The sequence below is a fragment of the Pocillopora damicornis genome, chromosome 7 (genome assembly GCF_964200805.1).
Source record: "Pocillopora damicornis chromosome 7, jaPocDami1.2, whole genome shotgun sequence".
Lineage (NCBI taxonomy): Eukaryota > Metazoa > Cnidaria > Anthozoa > Scleractinia > Pocilloporidae > Pocillopora > Pocillopora damicornis.
Window position 1 is genome coordinate 8,641,510 of NC_142676.1, and position 18,491 is coordinate 8,660,000.

Here is an 18,491-nt window from a genome sequence, read left to right on the forward strand (position 1 = left end):
TCACCTCAGTTTCCTATTTTTAATGGCCTAGAGTTTATTGAATCCTCTTCCTTAATTAGACAATTCTCACATCAGTTCATACTTAAGCAAGTACATTGTAAAGCTTTTTCGATTACATAGACGACTGCGTGCCGATTACATTGATTACGAAGTTGATTATGCTAAAGGTCATATCAGTTGTTGGTCCGACCTAGTAATAAAGTCTACTGTGGAACCAAAACGCTGTCTTATCCTTGAAGTCCGTAAAAGCTCGCTTGAAGTAAATCGTTGTGTGCTAGGAAATCGTGACGAGTTTCCGTTCTCACTGCCGAGTTGCCTCTACAGAGCTATTTTTCCCCCATTTTTGTTATGCCTTCTACGGGAGTTCAGTTGTGCACGAAAACCTTATCTTTACACAATAGCGTCTGAAGACTATTACAAAAATGCTGAGTAGCGTAACAGCACACCACAAAGAAATTATAATGATTTAAAAAAATAGAAAAAATTGTCATCCAGCCGTCGATATAACGAACAATTTGGTTGTTTTTACGCAAATTCGTTGTATCGAAGTTTTCGATATTACGAACCCTCAATATAACGAACCATTTTTGCCACTCCCTCGGCATTTCGTTAAATCGAGGTTCCACTGGGTATAGCAATTCAAATTGCACAGTTTCGGCATTACACGAAAAATGTTTCTGTCAGATAGCTGCAAACTTTATGATATTTACGATATTGACTTTCTCTTTGTCTTCCGAGTAATGTAAAACATTTTTGTCTCAAGGACATCTGCGGTCTTCTGTTGACCGATTTCTTGTTTCACAGTGAAAATCTTATTTGTCTCGAACTATTCTCCTTCTTTGACATGATTTCTGTTACCTTTTTATTCCCGAGCTCTTCCCTCACCCATGTTGTGAATGTTGGGAATCGTTGCAAAAATCAACCAACTAAGTATTCTCTTAGAAAAAGTTTACATTTTGAGAGTGTCTCCGCGTGTAGCCCTGCATTGATAATAGAGACCAACAGAAGAATAAGAAGTAATTAAAAAAAGATATCAGATATGTTATGTTTTGATTACCCGACTATCTTCAACAGCTTGTGTTTCTTACATGTAAATTTCGATGTAACGTTTGACATCAAACTTGAAACGGTTTTCTTTACTTTTAAAATTCAGATTTAACTTTTGCGTTCATGATGTGAAACGTACCGCCAGGAGACAAATAACTGAACTTCTAGTTTGATATTTTTCGATATTTGCTCTTCATTCTTTTAAAACAGACCCCACAGGTTGACTTTTTTTTTATGCCGGCTAAGAAATTATTAAGATGACCAACGTTGCATGGTGATAGCCAGTTGTTTGTGCTTTGTTTGGTGTTTTGTTGATCCAAAATTAAACAAGCTCAGTCCGAATGTAACTTCCACAGTTCTATGAGTAAATTTCGTGGTCTTACTTACCCATTTCGTAGCTCCTGAGGGCAAATTTTTAAACGAGACCACAACACAGCAACACTGCAGTCAAACGTGGAGCATACCCAAGTGAATCATTTTTGGCCGACCCCGCCAATTTCCTGTGAAACATTACAAAGGAAAACAGCTGTCGCGCAAAGCTATAAGAAACAATCCAAACGTTCGTAAAAATAAGGGCAAGTGATTAGACATTTCAAGAAGTTAGAAAAATACAAGTCATGCCGTCAAGAGACTTACTTTGGTAAAGTCATTCTGTTGCTTTTACTTCCCCACGTCAACACCTGGGTGCCCTGTGATCCTGCTGTCTTTTAGACCCAGGTCTCCCATTTGGTCAGTCGTTAGTGTCCACGAAACCTGTCTCGCTGTCCACCCTTAACCAATATCTTATCGAAAATGATAGGTTTCCTCGAGATATGTGTTTTTCTGTTTGTCGCCTTGCACATCTTGAGGATTTATTTTGCCGATTGCGATGCAGTACTACATTTCTACGAGAGATTTGCAAAGCCACCGGATAAAAGACTACGAGGTAAAGTGATTTGGATTACTGGTGCATCGAGCGGAATCGGCGAACATTTAGCGTACAAGCTAACTGAATTTGGCTGCAAACTGGTGCTATCAGCGAGGAGAAAAGACGAATTAGACAGAGTGAAAAATCAGTGCATGAGTAAGTTTTGCTCTAAGTTATTTTAGTTTTTAAAACTTCATTCTACACGAGGTGAGGGAAAGCAGTCGCGTGGGGGGACGGGAGCTTAAGAATTTTTTTTACTTCCATTAATTTCTCAAAACAATTTCAGAAAATTTTCAAACCAAAAGAAGGCGACTCACTTACATGTCATTGAATAAGTTTATTGTGTTATGCCTCGATCTTCAAAACCTCCCGACACATGTAAATGAGGTGGACCAAAGTGGCAGGGTATTCTGCAGTTGCTCCAAAAATGATTGAAGTTCAGTTATATATTATAACTATAAATAATAGTCTTTGTTTTCTTGTTACATAGGCTTGGCAGGAAAGCTTTTTCCATTAACATTTGAGGAAGACTTTCTTGTTGTCCCATTGGATATTACAAATTTCGCTTCTCACGAAGACTGCGTTACCAAAGCTCTTCAACAGTTTGGCAAGGTCATGATCTCTGCTTTGATGTGTTCTGCTGTAGATTTCAATGATATTCATCACCCAAGGCGTTCATGTACTATGTTTTCTTAATTGCAGATTGATTTTCTAGTGAATAGTGCAGGAATTTTACAGATGGGTTCATCAGTGGATAGTGATCTTGATGTAGATATTTCAGTCTTGAACACAAATGTACTAGGGACAATCTCTCTTACCAAAGCTGTTCTGCCTCACATGATTGGAGAAGGAAATGGTCAAATTGTTGTAATAAGTAGTGCCTCTGGGAAATGTGGTAAGTTTAATATCTCACTCTAGAGAGGGGCAAAGAGGAGAAGGGGGGTGGGTTGGAGTAATATAAACATGCTGAAAATTCTGCATTACAACATAAACGTAATGAAGGATTTAATATATCATTCTGAAGGGAGGGAAGGGAGAGAGGGGACTTTTCATGAGAAAAGAGCAGCCACACATGCTGAAAATTTTGCATTAAAGCATTAATGCATGCTTTACCTTTCCTCAGCCCTCATATGATACCACCTTGAGCACAGATACACATTTTGAGTCAAGCATGGGCGGAGTTCATGGAAAATTTATGCATATTTTTCCTTATGTGCCTAGATCATCAACAAGGGTGTTAACCCTTCAACTCTCAGATCAAATTTGTAATTCTTCTTACTGTCAACCATACGATTCTTATAATGTTAGTTCAGAGAATTTAGTATTGGATCAACTAATTATCCCCAAATAGATATTTTTCTTCATTCTCATCACTTATCTGGTTGATATTGTGTTGATATTGTAAGGAGAAATTCTGTCTTGGTCACTTATGGGAGTTAAAGGGTTAAATTTTAACATAAAAGCTGAAAGATTGCATGTGTTTATCCAGAAAAGTGAATTCGCTGAGTAAGCAAAACAAAATTTAAGGATTTGCACTCCAAATGGAAACAGAAAATTTTGTAGTCCTACGAGAATATCTCTGCAAGCAAAAATTTTTTATTGAAGAACAGAGAACACGTAGCACATGTAACTTTGTTTGACACATGGCTAAGATCACTTTTTACTTTTGGGCTTTGAGGTCCCTTTTGACTCAGTTTGTGTTTTATGTAGTTGACAGTTGTTTTAAGCCATCCCATTTTACTGGAAAATAATTCCCTGAACCTCTCAGTTGTTGAGTAGAGAAATCATGAATATCTAATGAACTTCATCTTCCCTGTATGCACTACATGTATAAGTTGCAGGCCAAGCCTTTCACCCTTTTAAGTATAAGATACATGCCATTTCTAGTATGTTATATTATTTGCACAAGGTACTATCATGGTAACACATTTTTCTTTTTATATTTGATGAATGCCTCAAGACAAGCATGATATTAATTAGCTGGTATTCATTTTGCAGCAGCAGGACCTAATACAGCTGTGTATGCAGCTTCCAAACATGCTCTTCAGGTGATTGACTAGAACTGACATATTGCACTGTTTCTGTTACTGATTATATGATATTTATTACCAAATATACTAAAGCATTACAGGCAGGTATTGTGTCCACTTTTCATGACTTCTTCAAGAAATATTTAATATGTCTTTGGACATATTCTGATCAAGTTTGGCTGCTCATAGACTTGGGCTGGTATGAACAAGTTCTTAATGAAACTCGAAGCACTCTGAGTTTGAATCATTCCTATCTTCCATTCAGTACAAAAAATAAATAAATAAATAAAAAAAAAGGTTGTAAGGTCAACCATGTAATAAGAATTACACTTGGGACAGACTAACAAGTTTTTCCAGGACTTCTGGAAAGTGAACGAAGGTTAACCCCTTAACTCCTAGAAGTAATTAACATGAAACTTCTCCCTATGTTTTCCAAACATTATTCAGCAAACAGGTAAAGAGAATATTTGAACTTATCAGGTAGAAGCTGCTATCTTGATCTAGCACCACATTCTCATAACTAATTTAGAGGGAAATGTGTAGCAGCTAGAGGGGAGAATTAACAATCAGATCTTGGAAGTTAAAGGGTACTAGACAAACAATGGTGAGCTAACATTATAAGCATGCCATCATTTATCTTACTGGCCATGTTTAATCTTTACTCCCCACCCCCACCCCTCTCCTTATTTTTGACCATCAACCTCCCCCCTGGTACAAATTTCTTTCTCTCCCCAGCCTCCCACTGCCATTAAAATCAAAGATGAGGACCATAACTTTTGTTATGAAATTACTTAGCACTTGCTTGCCAAAATCACACCTGCTCTACAGGCTAAATTTTTGTGAATTAATGATTTGGGGCTGATTGTTTTTACTTCAGGGGGCAAACTTGTATAGGTTGTAGGGGTAAACTTCCTACAGGGAAAAATCTCCAGTTACTTTTTTAAAGCTTATAAAATTAGAACAAAATTGCTGTCCAGTATGTAATAAATATACTTGTATCATTGACAGGGTTATTTCAATACTTTGCGCACAGAAGTCCATGAAAAGGATGTTGGTGTCACAATGATATGCCCTGGCCTAGTATATTCAAACATTTTAAAAAATGCATATCGAGAGAATATTGAGGTATGTTAATTAAATCCACCTTTCATACTATTATTTATTATATAAAATAAAAGCATGGTTGAACCAAATCAAGGGGAAACTTTGGTTTGCCCTCACTATGTTTTATTATGTAATAAGCTCAGTTATGCACGCATTCTGATTGGTTCTCACATATGATCTATTGGAGGACAGATGTATAGATGACGTCATCATTAAAACTTTTTTTAATTCTTTATTATATAAAACAAATAGATTCCAATTTGCCATGCATCTGTTCAGTAATAGATCACAGAGGACGTCATAATGTGGTAAGAACATCAGTGACACACTCAGCTGGGCCTTGTGTGCCACTTTTTTGTTCTTACCACATTTTGACGTCATCTGTGATCTATTATTGAACAGATGCACAGCAACTTGGAATCTATTTGTTAAATATGCACATTCAAAGTCTCCTTCATAGCTGACTCATTCCTCCCCCCCCCCTCCCTTGGTTAGGATCAGGTGCCTCTCAACCAATCAGATGCAAAACTTAAATCAATCCCAACTTGGTAACTTGCACTTTCCCACACTTCAAGGAGATTGATTGTTTTACTCTGAGTTCTCATTGGGTAATGGTGATTTTAACCCATTAAGCCCCAATAGTGACCAGCATCTAATTTCTCCCAACAATATCACTACCTAATCAAATGTATAGATCATGAGGATAAATGAAATGATCACCAAAGATGAATTGTCTTGATGTTTGAACAAATTCTCTCAATCAGTAAAATAAGAAACATATAGAGAACAGTGACAAGAATATACATGTTGATATGGGATCTTAATTAAAGGGTTAACCTGTGTTCTGATTGGTTGTTGTGATTCATTTGGTTTTGGTTTTGAGATACTCAGTTGAAAAACTCTAGCAAAAGATGATTAAGCTAAGACATCAAATCTTCTAAGTTTTCTTTATTCCACAGAACATCTCGGGACATCTCTCTCTTGCACAATTGTATGACTTAAAAAAAAACTTTTTGTTCACTTTACAGACTCGCAGGGATCAAGTCTTTCCTGTGACAACCATCAAAACAGAACGATGCGTGCATCTTATTATTATTGCCATGGCAAATGCTTTGAATGAAGTGTGGATTGCTGTTCCAAAACGAATGGTAGAGTTGTATCTTGCACAGTATCTACCACTTGTTGGGAACTGGTAAGATAATTTATAAGCTATAGCAGTTGTATTACATCTGTTGTATTGCCTCTCCTGTCTCCCAGTACACTATGGTATTGGTGGAAAATGTAATTATACATCCTCCAATCAGGTGGAATACTTGTACCAGATGCGACTTGGTCGTTTTTCTGTGCTTTATGCTACAAATCAAACCTATTAAGTGGGCTCTTTGGTTGCATTTTTATTTCAGTCCTTGAAAATTCTGAAGTTTCCACTTTAACTTACCTTGTATGTCCACTTTTTTTGTGGAACTATTTATGGAAATGTTTTTGACCTTTTTTTCACTACATAATTGGTGGGTTTTGAGAATTATCTCCTCGTGGGTGCAGCAGAACCCCTGTTGACTCTACATGAAAATTTTAGTTGTAAATTGTGTTTTTTTGCATGGAATGATTCATTGAATTTATTGACGTGTGGCCTTTTTTTCCTAATTTATATCAAATCACTTATTTATTCATTGATTGACTATTTTAATTGCCCTTTTTATGTAGGTGGGTACAGTGGAAAAACCGGAAACGGACGTGAAACTTGACCAGGGGATCCCTGAGTAACCACTCAGTCCAAAATTCAAATACTTTACCTAAATTAATTGTGTTTAGTTTTTGCTTTTAAAACTGTAAATATAATTTAACTTTATTGTGCTGGGATTAAAATTTAAGTTTCTTTTCGATTGCCAATTTTGAAGCCCCCTTATGTAGTAAACCTAAAAATGGATAACTCGCTAAAATGGGTTCTTTTCAACATAGTAAGTGGTCAGATAACAAGCGATGCACTGTGGAAGTAAAGTGAGGTATTTTTATTGAGAATTGACTGTATTTTTTTTATTCACAAGAGCGTTCGCAAGCATTCCCATACAAACTCTTATAATTCCGCCATGACTCTTATTTCGCAAGATGATCATCTAACAGCTGGAACTTGGGTAGCCTGTGGTATGCGCGACCTCGCAAATGCGTCTTTATGGTCTCGAAAATGATGATCAAAACTCAAAACAACATTTCTTTTTCTCTCTGTGTATTCAAATTGGACACGCGATGCCAGCTTGCACCCATATTGTAGTCCCAACATTTGACACCCTACTCGCGGAACTGATGGTTGTACATTTTACTTTTCACCCATGTTCAAGCTCTTTAGGGAAATTTTTTACGAGACCACAACACAGCTGTCAAACGTCGAGCATGGGCTTGAGAATCAATCTTGGCCGGCTTCGCCAATTTCCCGCGCAAAATTTTCAAAGGAGAGCTTGAGAAACACTACATGTACTGTTGCGCAAAACATGAGAAAAAAAATTAAAACAATACTAGAAATCTGGGCAGAAGTTTGACCGCTGTGTTCAAATCAGCGACCAAAACCCAAGCAAATGCCATGCTTACCGTCGCTGACTGAGTTTCAGTGATATCAGTAATACCAAAGATCAAGTGTAGCTTGATATGCTTCTTTTAATTTTTTTTTCTTTCGTAAACATGTCAGTTAACATTTTGATCGATAAAACACAAGTCCCCAATAAAAGCAGTTCAATGTTCATAATTTTTACATCTGGTCTTTGGGATATTGAATTAAACCAGAGGTACTCACCATGTACGACTCTAACGACCAATTTGTAGGCTTAAACTAAAGACTACCTAAGGCTTCCAAACTTCAACACCAAAGACTAGTTAATAGCCGTACATGTAAGCCAATTTAGGGTGTTCTCCTCTTGTTAAACTCGCAAATAAAAGTATTTCCTTTAGTTTGTGGAGTATTGAGCGATACAAGCGGAAATACATGGCTCAAGATCCTAAAATGAACGAATTGGGACGCAGAAGGAAACAGTCGTGGAATAAGTGTGGCTATCCGAGATGTTGCTTAGGTAACAAAATGATGGTATTAGACACAATGGAACATATCATAGCTTTATAGATATCATAAGCTAGAATACACTTCATTCTGATTAAAAATATTGCGAATGTTGGACCATGTGATTAGTCATTTTCTTACAAAATTTAATTGCATAGTAAAAGTCACGAGAGTGGGTTTCCTGTAACCCTAGGCTGCCTGTGGTCGTTATCGTTTTAAGACCCAGGCCTCCCATTTAATTGGAAAACATCGGAATCTACTTTAGGCTACAGTTGGTTATTGCTTCGATGGAAGTGTTGGGTTTCTTTGAAATAAGTGTCGTTCTATTTGTCGTTTTGCATATCTTGAGGATTTACTTTGCTGATTGCGATGCAATACTACATTTCTACGAAAGATTTGCAAAGCCACCGGAAAGAAGATTACGAGGTAAAGTAATTTGGATCACTGGTGCATCGAGTGGAATCGGCGAACATTTAGCGTACAAGCTAACTGAACTGGGCTGCAAACTGGTGCTATCAGCGAGGAGAAAAGACGAATTAGACAGAGTGAAAAATCAGTGCCTGAGTAAGTGTTACTGTTAGGCATTTCAGTAACTCAACAAGCTTTGTTTGCAGTTCACAAATGGAAGGAGAAAAGTGGTCGGAATAAGGGGAGAGGAATGGTTCTGTACTTTTAAACAGTTTCACTCTTAGATGTCACCAAGATATCATTTTTCTTTACAATGTCATTTCATTTTCAAAAGAAAAGGTGGCTAAGAAAAAGAAAGATATAAATAAGGGATATTGTTTGATTTACTAGTTCTCAGAGTCAAGAATGCAGGTTACTGTGGTCTATGGCTGCCTAAAAGACCTCTCTTATTGGCATCTGTTCAGCCTGCAAGCAGGCTCTCATGTTCAGAATTTGCCTTAACCCTCTCAAACATAGGTATGCATATTCTCCATACTGTTCTCTAAACATTTCCTAAGATGTTGACATGAAGAATTTGTCTAAGAATCAGGAGCTTCTTTAGATGGTGATCAGCTCCTTTATTCTCCTGACCTTAATGTTTGATTTGGGGGTGATATGGTAAGGAGAAATTAGATGCCAGTCACTCTTAGGGGTTGAAGGGTTAATGCCCCCTTTAGGGGCACAGCCCCTTATCATTCTCTAATGGTAGCTGCTTATGGAAAAGTTTACTGAAATCCTGAGAATGACAAAAAAAATGTATGGAAGAAAGTGCAGAGAACTATTCTTTACAAATTGCGAGTGAAAGGTTCACCAATTTGGCAGAAAAAGGAGAGATCAGAGGTCAAGTGGCATTTTTAAAGGTTGCCTTAAATTATTTCTATTATGCAGGGCTTTCCAGAGAGATACTACCCAGGTACCAAGGGCTTCTCACTTTTATTCTTGGGCAACCTTTAAAACTGTCATTAAGTGTTTAGTGCAGAGAGGTTGTTTTGACAGTTGGTATACACTTAAGGTGTTGCCATAGAGATAGGTAGCCATTGTGGAGAGTGTAAAGAAGCAGTGTATGAACTGTTTGCTAATTTAAAGAATTTGCCACTTTAGAATGGTGCTGTTAGTTGGGATTAAACTGTATATTTTATGTGTAAACACAGCTCTTCTTTTCTTGCTGCATAGGTTTGGCCCAAAAGCTTTTTCCATTGACATTTGAGGAAGATTTTCTTGTCTTACCACTGGATATTACAAATTTCTCCACTCATGAAGACAGTGTAGCTAAAGCTCTTCACAGGTTTGGCAAGGTAATTTTAAGGCAGTCTACCTGAGGTGGTTGATGTTAAATGAATGCTTCTGGTGCTTTAGTGGCGTGCAGATGTTGTGGTTCACTTTTATCCTTGGTTCAAATTTATTTTCCTTTGTTTCAAACACATGATCATACATTACAATACCCCAAAACAAAAGAAAACACACAATTTGAACCAAGGATAAAATTGAACCACAACATAGACATGGTGACTTAATGGCCATTAATCCTTTAACTCCCCAAAATGATTAACATGGAACTTCTCCCTGTAATGTCCATACATTATCCTGCAAACAGGTATTGAGAAAACTCCAACTTATCAGGTAGAAGTTCTTATCATGATCTACATGTAGCACTAAATTCTCATTACTGATTTACAAGGAAATGTGTCGCTGCTAGAGGGGAGAATTAACAATCAGATCTTGGGAGTTTAAGGGTTGATATGACGTAAAAACATTCCATCAAATAGGACCTGCATGGTCCCAATTGTACACTTTAATAGACAACTATTATGAAAAATGATCCCTGTACGAGGGTATCAAGTGATCACACAAACAGAGCTAGGAGTAGCTGTACCACCCCAAAAGATGGGTGATGAAAGAGGAAAGGTAAAAAAAAGAAAAGGGGTTTTAATACATGTTTGGTAGAGCCTTTATTGACTGAGTTCAGTTGGGCCAGATGGATAATATTTGGATTACCATCCGTGCATTATGACCTCAAGCTGAATATTTCTTCCTTTGGTCTTCTAAAAGATAGACAGAGTGTGAGATCTTCTCAGAGAAGATTTAGGGGCCAAGACTCAGTGGGTCACATTGTAGTGTCACTTCTCCTTAAAGGGATGCTACTTCACCACAGGTTGCCCACCAGCAATTTGTCAAGTTCTACTTTGTGTCTGCTAGTACCTTGTTAACACTTTAACCTCTGAGAGTGACTAGCATCTAATTTCTTTTACTTTTCACTAGCAGCCCTGAATCCACTGTAAAGTCATTCCAATAAAGGAAATTATCACTAACTATAGATGCTCCTGATTGTTTTAAAAAATTCTCCTTACCAGAATCTTAAGAGATACGTAGACAACAGTATGGAGAATATACACTTTTAACTCCCAGATAAAATTTTTAGTTCTCCTTACTTTCAACCATACAATTCTTATAATGCTAGTTCAGAGAATTTAGTATTGGATCAAGTAATTATCCCCAAATTGATATTTTTCTTTATTCTCATTACTTATCTGGTTGATGTTGTATTGATATTGTGAAGAGAAATTCTGTCTCGGTCACTCATGGGAGTTAAAGGGTTTGTAATGGGGTTAATAAACTCAAGTGAGGAGAGGCACTGAGAGAAAAGTCTCTTGATGGATATCACAACATGATGATCTGGCTAGAGTTTAAATTGAGTCTCTTGTACCTTTTAATCTGGATTCCTCAATAGCAAACATAAGGTAATGGCTCTTGGTTCAGCTTGTTACAGCAGATCTTCATATATATGTGTTCTGTTACTGACTTATTTTTTGACTTATGGCATATATATGTACTTTCTGTTAAATTGCAGATTGATTTTTTAGTGAACAATGCAGGAATTTTGCAGATGGGTTTATCGATGGATTGTGATTTTGATGTAGTTTTCCCAGTGCTGAACACAAATGTACTGGGGACAATCTCTCTTACCAAAGCTGTTCTGCCTCACATGATTCGAAACAGGAATGGTCAAATTGTTGTAATAAGTAGTGCCTCTGGGAAAAGTGGTAAGTTTGATATCTCATGGCAGGTGGGGGAGGGGGGAGAGGGGGTATAAATAGACATCATGCTGAAAATTCTGCATTAAAACATGAACATAATGAAGGATTTACCTTTCTTCATTATCATTGGCATTGAGAAATGCCCTTTCTTGTCAACCAAGACCACCTGTGATGTAACTTGACAACTAAAAGATATATATAAAATTTTTTTTCCAAGAAGCCATTATATGAGCAAGACAAAAATGAGTGATTTGCACTCCTCTTGGTACAATATAGACATTCCCCCCTTCCCCTAAGTAATAATTTACTTGAGAACAGAGAACACTGCACATGATGCAAGTTTGTCTGACACATGGATCAATATATAATCACCTCTTATGTGCAAATCAATTTGAAGCTTTGGCATCCTTTTCCTCCTCCTCCCTCTCCTCCCCCCCCTCCCCCCCCCCAGGGCATCTGAACTTTTGAAGACTGGTTTGTTTATATCCCCTGGGCCAAAACTTCATTCAAATGCTGTACCCAATTACTAGATTTGATGGTCAATCTTTTTGCAAAAGGTGAGATCAGGAACCCTGACTTTCTAGAAGACCTTTTCTTCTGAGCCAAGTTCTTGCAAAAGTGCATGCTTTACCGATAAACACCTCCATCTTAAAAGAAGAAACAGGTGTATTCTGCTGGAAGGGCCAGACACTTTTGGTTCAAATTCTCACCCCACCCAGGCAGGGTTCAAATTTCCCACTCCCCAGGCAAAGAAAAAAGTCAAATTGGACAGGGAGGGGATGTTTAAGCATCAAAGTGATTGGTTCATTACTTTTGGAGCTTGAGGTACAGTTTGTGTTTGATTTGTGGGACAGACTTTTGAGGCCATTCTATGGTATTTGAAATGGTATCACAACTCCATTAGATACTCTGTAGGGATATCAAAAAATATCTTTCAAATATTGTCTTCCCAGTTTGTTCAAAAGGATGCAACCAAAGTGTTTACACTTTGAAATTCTCTATATTTTGCACAATTCTCACAAGGCATTGTAATAAAATATTGTCCCCTAATATTTAGATAACACAGCACATTGAGCATTATGTTAACTTGTTGAATTTGTTTTGCAGCACCAGTCCCTTATGTGGCAGCATATGCAGCCTCAAAACATGCTGTTCAGGTGATTAACTTGCACATTGAACTTAACATTGCACTTTTTCTATTACTGGTTATGTAATGATATCTTTCTGCACATGTGTACTGTAATGACATATTGTACCTTTTTTTAAAACTGATTTTAGAATCATAACCATTCCTGCTCATGTGTACCACAGCATTTACTATTATAATAACAATTGAGTTTTTGGGAATGTCTTGGAGGGTAAAGCAAAACTGTAGGTCGGTAGGGGAGAAGAATACACAACTACATACAATAATGGGCTAATCAATTTCAAAGCTTTACATTCTCCCCCCCCCCCCCCCGTCCTTAATGGCGACGTCACCGGATTAATTTGCATGCCAATACATACACACACTCTAATATATTAGTATGAGAAATGTCAAAAGCCATGTGGGAGTAGTGATTCAGTCCTCGGAAGAATACTCATGGGCAGTGAAAAAAATGAAAAACAAAAATAAAAAAAATTTTAAAAAAAATTAAAATAAAATAATGGTACCCGAAGGAATCGGACAAAAAATTGACTCAAGAGGAGTATATTGGTTTGAAGATATGAGTGTATTACGGTTTCGTCGAACCATTACTATTAGGGAAGGTACGTTTTTTAATGAGGGGGGGGGGGGGGGGTCGGGGTGTTTTAGAAATTTTTTGCGAAAAAAGTGGTGGCCCACCCACTTCCTAGAATATATTAATGCATGACGCTCCACAAATACCTACACAAAAACATCTGACCCTCCCTCCACGTCCTTCAAGACAAAAATAACCGGAAGTGAAAATAACTAGCTGGAAGTGTTACTCACATAACCGCCTCTGCATGGACTTTCTGAAGAGGAAGTTAAGTCTCTTTCAACGTCAGAGCTAGACGCACACAGCAGTAAAGTCATGGAAAAAATGCGTGGGCTGTTGCTGAGGAAGTGTGTCGAATTGACGACTTCACAGTGCTACGTGAGTATATTTCGGCATTTTTGGTCGACCGACCGGAAAATCAATTTTTCTACAACCGTGAGTATCTTGGAGTCACCAACAATTCCGGGGCATGGGTATTTTTTCAAGCTAGAACAATTTGAGAGCTTCCATTGTGAGGAAGGATAGCCATATATGGAGTGTAAGCGAATGTCGTGTCAAGAGCGAAATGGCCAACTATGTAAATTTTGCGAGGAGGATGAGGCCACCAGCGCTCCACTTCCAACTCGACGACCATATCCCGACTATGGCAAGCTACCAAACTTCCACGATCTCTCTTGGAGTGCAACCCCCACCAATGGCCGTGAGCCGGACGACTTCCAGCCTCGAGCTCAGATTAAGCGATTGTTTGAGGAAAGTGGACTACTCAGTGGGAACAGTGAGGCTATTAGAAAGTTTTCAGATAAATACATTGTCCCCGAAAAGCTTGTGGCAGATTATGTTGAGCACCTTGCCCAGATAAAAATGCGTAAGGAGAAGAGGAAAGAGGAGACTGAAAGGGAGCGAATGGAACGGCTGAACCGGGAGTACAATGACACTGACTGGGTTGGACTGTACAACTCCGATAAGCTATCTTCCTTGAGGGTGGATGAGCTATCCTTGTACTTTTCCCATCACAAGATCACCTTCAAAGGGAAGAAAGCTGAAAAGGTCGCAATGATAAAAGCGCAAATTGGCAGCTTGCTGTACGATTCAATGGAGCGTCAACAACCTCGGCAGCCCCTGCTAAAAAATATGCAGCAACAAGTGACCTCATCACTTGCCGAGGTTGAAACTGACTCGCAAAGTGATGTAGTAGATCAAATTGTTGGTTCAAGCCCGAGTAGCTTAAGTGACGAATCGTCACCGGAGACTGATTTTATACCAGAACCCCGCGCGGAAACATTACCGCTGTCAAAATATGGAGGAAGGCGGGCACGGTCGAGAGAGACGATTATGTTAGTTGGGAGAAGATAGTTTTTTGTAAATAATCTAGATTAATCTTGACTGGTAACTTTGCTTGTCAGTATACAAGTTTTAGGTTTCTACACACTTCGCGTGTTTGTTGACAAAGAAGAGTCAGCTAAGCGACATGGAGTAATTTTTCCCTTGCCAAAAAAAAACCGTAACCTTCCCCCGGTTGCAAATAAAACAGGTTTGACCCTTCCCAATTTGTAAAAATTTATTAATGACCCTCCCCTCCGGAGCCTTCCCTTAACAATGATAATACCATCTCATAAGTTGGGCGCAATTTGTTAGGGAATTGCAGATTACTTTGTAATCTCAGGATGACAGTCAATATTAAATTTGTTGAAGTCATTTTTATTTGCTTTTTTTTCTGTTGTTTATTACTGCGCATGTGCATTATGCCTAGTGAAAGGATAAGGACTCCTGCATGTCTGTGCTCACTTAGAATGTGATTATTGGTTTTTGGTATTTACTCTTTTTACTCTGCACATGCGTATTATTCTGAGGACTGAATCCCGACCACATGGCTTTCGCAATTTGTGACGGCATGCAAATTAACTCGATGTCGTCGCCATTAGTGGCGCACCCCTTTTACGTCACTCGTCACTCTTTTAAAATATCCCGCCAGAATTTGAAATTTGAAATTAGCCAATCAAAAGACTGGGAAATCAAATCGACCATCTTGAATGGACTACGGGCTCCTGATTGGTCTATACCACGTTGTACACAATACTGCGCTCTGATTGATGAGCATCCTATACTACTTTGAGTGGGGCATTTGAACGCAATTTTCGTCCGGGGGAGGGGGAATTTAAACGTGTCGGGGTGTTGCCCGGGGGATGGTGAAGCTTCAAATTGATTGGGGCATAAGCCCTTTTGGGTGTTATGGGATGAATAGAGCAAAAATTCTTAAATGGGATAATTTAGGACAGATCGAAATGAAGTTTGTCTGTAAGTTGATTGTTCCAGGTGTTCAGTCAGGAAAACGAAGCGTGGCAGTGAAATGGCGTGGTAGTATAGAAGAGGAATGAAAAAAAGAAGAAGGGTTTGATGGTGTCGAGGAGTTGCAATTAGCTGAAAAAATTTGTTTAGAACCTCTCTTTGTACATTTATACTCTTTTTATTTACAGGGTTATTTCAACACTTTGCGTATGGAAGTTTATGATAAAAATGTTGGTGTCACAATGATCTGTCCTGGTTTAACGTACTCAAACCTCTTTCGAAATGCATATCGAGAGAACTTGGAGGTATGTCGATGAAATTTCACTTTTATCATATAATGTTAATTGTTTTGTGGTGTTGAACGATGAAAACCTGGTTGACCAACTCACGCGAAAAGTTAGTTTGCCCTGTCTGTATTTCAATATGTGCACATGTGCGCTCAAGATCTGCTTTATGACAGGCTCATAGCTGGCAGTTTGTATTTTCCTCAACTGTGATTTAATCTAAGAGCATTCCCTCTTTTTCGGCGATGTCTGTCGTGGAAGGTTAAAAGAAAAAAAAAAGAAAAAACCAGGGAAAAAATAGCTTGCTAGCGCATCGCGCGGAACTCTGGAACTGAGGAGGCACCCACTTTTGGTGCCCTCCCTTCCAGAGTTCCATGCGGCTTGCAAGCCATCATTTTTTTTTTACTCGCGTGACTCGCTTCAGCGAAAAGGGAGTGCACAAAGTCCACCCTTGATTGGCTGTTCTGTTTTCTTTGGTATTGGTTTTTCGTCATTGAATTGAAGAGCACTTCAGGAAACGAAGGCGTGAAGACGTCAAAACCTTCTTTTCTTTTTCTTCATTCTAAAGGAAGTCTTCCTCGTGCTATCGCATGCTAAAATTTCCTCTTTTATTTTTTTTTACTCGATAGACTCGTAGGGATTTAGTCCTTCCTCCGACAACCATGAAACCGGAACGATGTGCGCACCTTATTGTCATTGCCATGGCGAACTGTTTGGATGAAGTGTGGATCGCTAAACCATCACGTCTGTTAGAGTTATATCTCGCACAATATCTGCCACTTGTCAGAGACTGGTAAGGTAGTTCACGCATTGCAGTTGTATTGCATCGGTTTTTGCCGCTTCCAGTACGTTCTGGTATTGGTGGAAAACTTCATTGCGCCATCCGTCTGCAAAACTTGAACCAGTCGTGACTTGTCTCCAACGTTTTCTTTCACTTAGAAAAATGGTGTACGAAAAAAAATTGAGCCCGTGTAAATATTCCGTAACAAAACATATAATATTATTTATATAATAAGCTCAGTTATGCACGCATTCTTATTGGTTCTCACTTATGATCTATTGGAGGACAGACGTATAGATGACGACATCATTAAACCTTTTTTCCGTATATTTGAATTCTTTATTATATAAAACAAATAGATTCCAAGTTGCCGTGCGTCTGTTCAGTAATAGATCACAGAGGACGTCAAAATGTGGTAAGAACATCAGTGACACGCTCGGTTGCGCCTCGTGTGCCACTTTTTTGTTCTTACCACATTTTGACATCATCTGTGATCTATTACTGAACAGACGCACGGCAACTTGGAATCTATTTGTTAAATTTAGAATCGGAAATTAATCCCATCGATATCATGAACGTAGAAGGACCCCAGTTGAACCAAAATGAAAATGAGAATTTTAAATTGATTTTCTTCGCATGGAATGAATTTATGTATTGATTGGTAAGTGGTAGTTTATTTTGTTTAAATTTATGTAATTACTCATTTATTCATTGATTGATTTTCTGCTCAGTTTATTTCCAGGTGGATACAGCGGAATAACCGGAACCGGAATGCTAACCTGACAGCGGCATCTCGGACTAACTAATCGATACGAAACTCAAATACTGCCAGCACTTTTTTTTTCAATTTAAAGTGCTAAGTTTGTGCTTTTAATGGTGTAGACATATTGTAAATAGTTGGCAATATGGCCTCATAAAATCACAAGCTTTAGCGTAATGAATCGAGAAGAAAATGTAAGTTTCTTTTCTATTAAAGAGGGTAAGTTTCTTTTCTATTAAAGAGGGTAAGTTTCTAAAGCAACTGTGGTGCTGCGTCTGTGGGGAAGCTTAGGAATATAATTTGGTTTTATCAACTGTCTTAATAATCTCAATTGGCCTCCGTAAAGAGTTTCAAAGCTGACATTTCGAGCGTTAGCCCTTCGGCAGAGCGATGTCGATTATTAACTTGGACTGAGAACATTTTCAAGTCCCACAAATCAGGATCATTTTCAATTTTTTTTTGCTGGTGAAGGAGGCAATGCATTGAAACTAACGCGATCGAATTCAAACAGTTCAGACGGCAAGCTGTTTAAACTAAGCCTTTCGCTTTATTGTAAGTCACAAAGTTATTTTTAATTTAACAAAACTTCCAATTAAACAGGTATTCCTTAATGACGTCTATCATCTTCCAGCTATCTTCACTGTAGCTCATCACTTCTTACCACAGTTTAAAGTACGCGCGGCCTCACAAACGCGTCTTATATCGTCTTGAACTACCTGAAACAGTAATATTTATCATGAAACACGCTATTTCAAATGACAGAATTGGCGATCTAAACTGTACATTCAAATTCGACGCGCGATGCCAGATTCCGCCCATATTTTATTTCCCATATCTGAAATCCTTTTTTCCTAACTGAGGTTTTGCATGTCTCAGTTAGCCATGATGTCCGAACGACAACCTCGGTGGCAAATTTTCTTGTTTCCTTTCTTAATTTCTGATAGATCACCTTCAGGGAGTTCGCATATAGAATTTAAACCAACTTTCGATCCAAACCTTAATCCTTACTCCGGCTAAGTTTGAAAGCTAGGTTTGTTTTTTAA

General features: G+C 38.3%; 3 protein-coding genes and 1 long non-coding RNA gene across 5 annotated transcripts in view; 3 read left to right on the plus strand and 1 right to left on the minus strand.

The window, feature by feature from the left end:
• The first annotated feature begins 1,621 nt into the window (after positions 1-1,621).
• On the plus strand, positions 1,622-7,825 carry LOC113682633 (dehydrogenase/reductase SDR family member 7-like). Of its 2 annotated transcripts, XM_089212976.1 has the most exons (7): positions 1,622-2,110; positions 2,445-2,566; positions 2,657-2,849; positions 3,953-4,002; positions 4,993-5,109; positions 6,117-6,280; positions 6,793-7,825. In XM_089212976.1, the coding sequence occupies exons 1-7, from the start codon at positions 1,840-1,842 to the stop codon at positions 6,824-6,826; spliced, it is 951 nt and encodes a 316-aa protein (XP_089069102.1). In that variant the 5' UTR covers positions 1,622-1,839; the 3' UTR covers positions 6,827-7,825. The 2 variants fall into 2 exon arrangements, with proteins under 2 accessions (XP_089069102.1, XP_089069103.1); XM_089212977.1 differs by lacking the exon at positions 6,117-6,280 and having other exon boundaries at positions 1,691-2,110.
• A 543-nt stretch (positions 7,826-8,368) lies between these two features.
• On the plus strand, positions 8,369-18,059 carry LOC113682689 (dehydrogenase/reductase SDR family member 7). Its single transcript, XM_089212970.1, has 7 exons — positions 8,369-8,698; positions 9,755-9,876; positions 11,430-11,622; positions 12,724-12,773; positions 15,812-15,928; positions 16,537-16,700; positions 17,431-18,059. The coding sequence occupies exons 1-7, from the start codon at positions 8,422-8,424 to the stop codon at positions 17,492-17,494; spliced, it is 987 nt and encodes a 328-aa protein (XP_089069096.1). The 5' UTR covers positions 8,369-8,421; the 3' UTR covers positions 17,495-18,059.
• LOC113671947 (uncharacterized) lies at positions 13,252-14,905 on the plus strand. The gene has a single exon (XM_027188216.2). It carries the CDS (start codon positions 13,869-13,871, stop codon positions 14,688-14,690), a length of 822 nt encoding a protein of 273 aa, XP_027044017.2. The 5' UTR covers positions 13,252-13,868; the 3' UTR covers positions 14,691-14,905.
• LOC113682690 (uncharacterized) overlaps positions 17,973-18,491 on the minus strand; it is a 960-nt gene continuing 441 nt past the window's right edge. The window contains exon 2 of the long non-coding RNA XR_003447304.2: positions 17,973-18,164. This is a non-coding gene — a long non-coding RNA (uncharacterized LOC113682690). The remainder of the gene's footprint in view (positions 18,165-18,491) is intronic.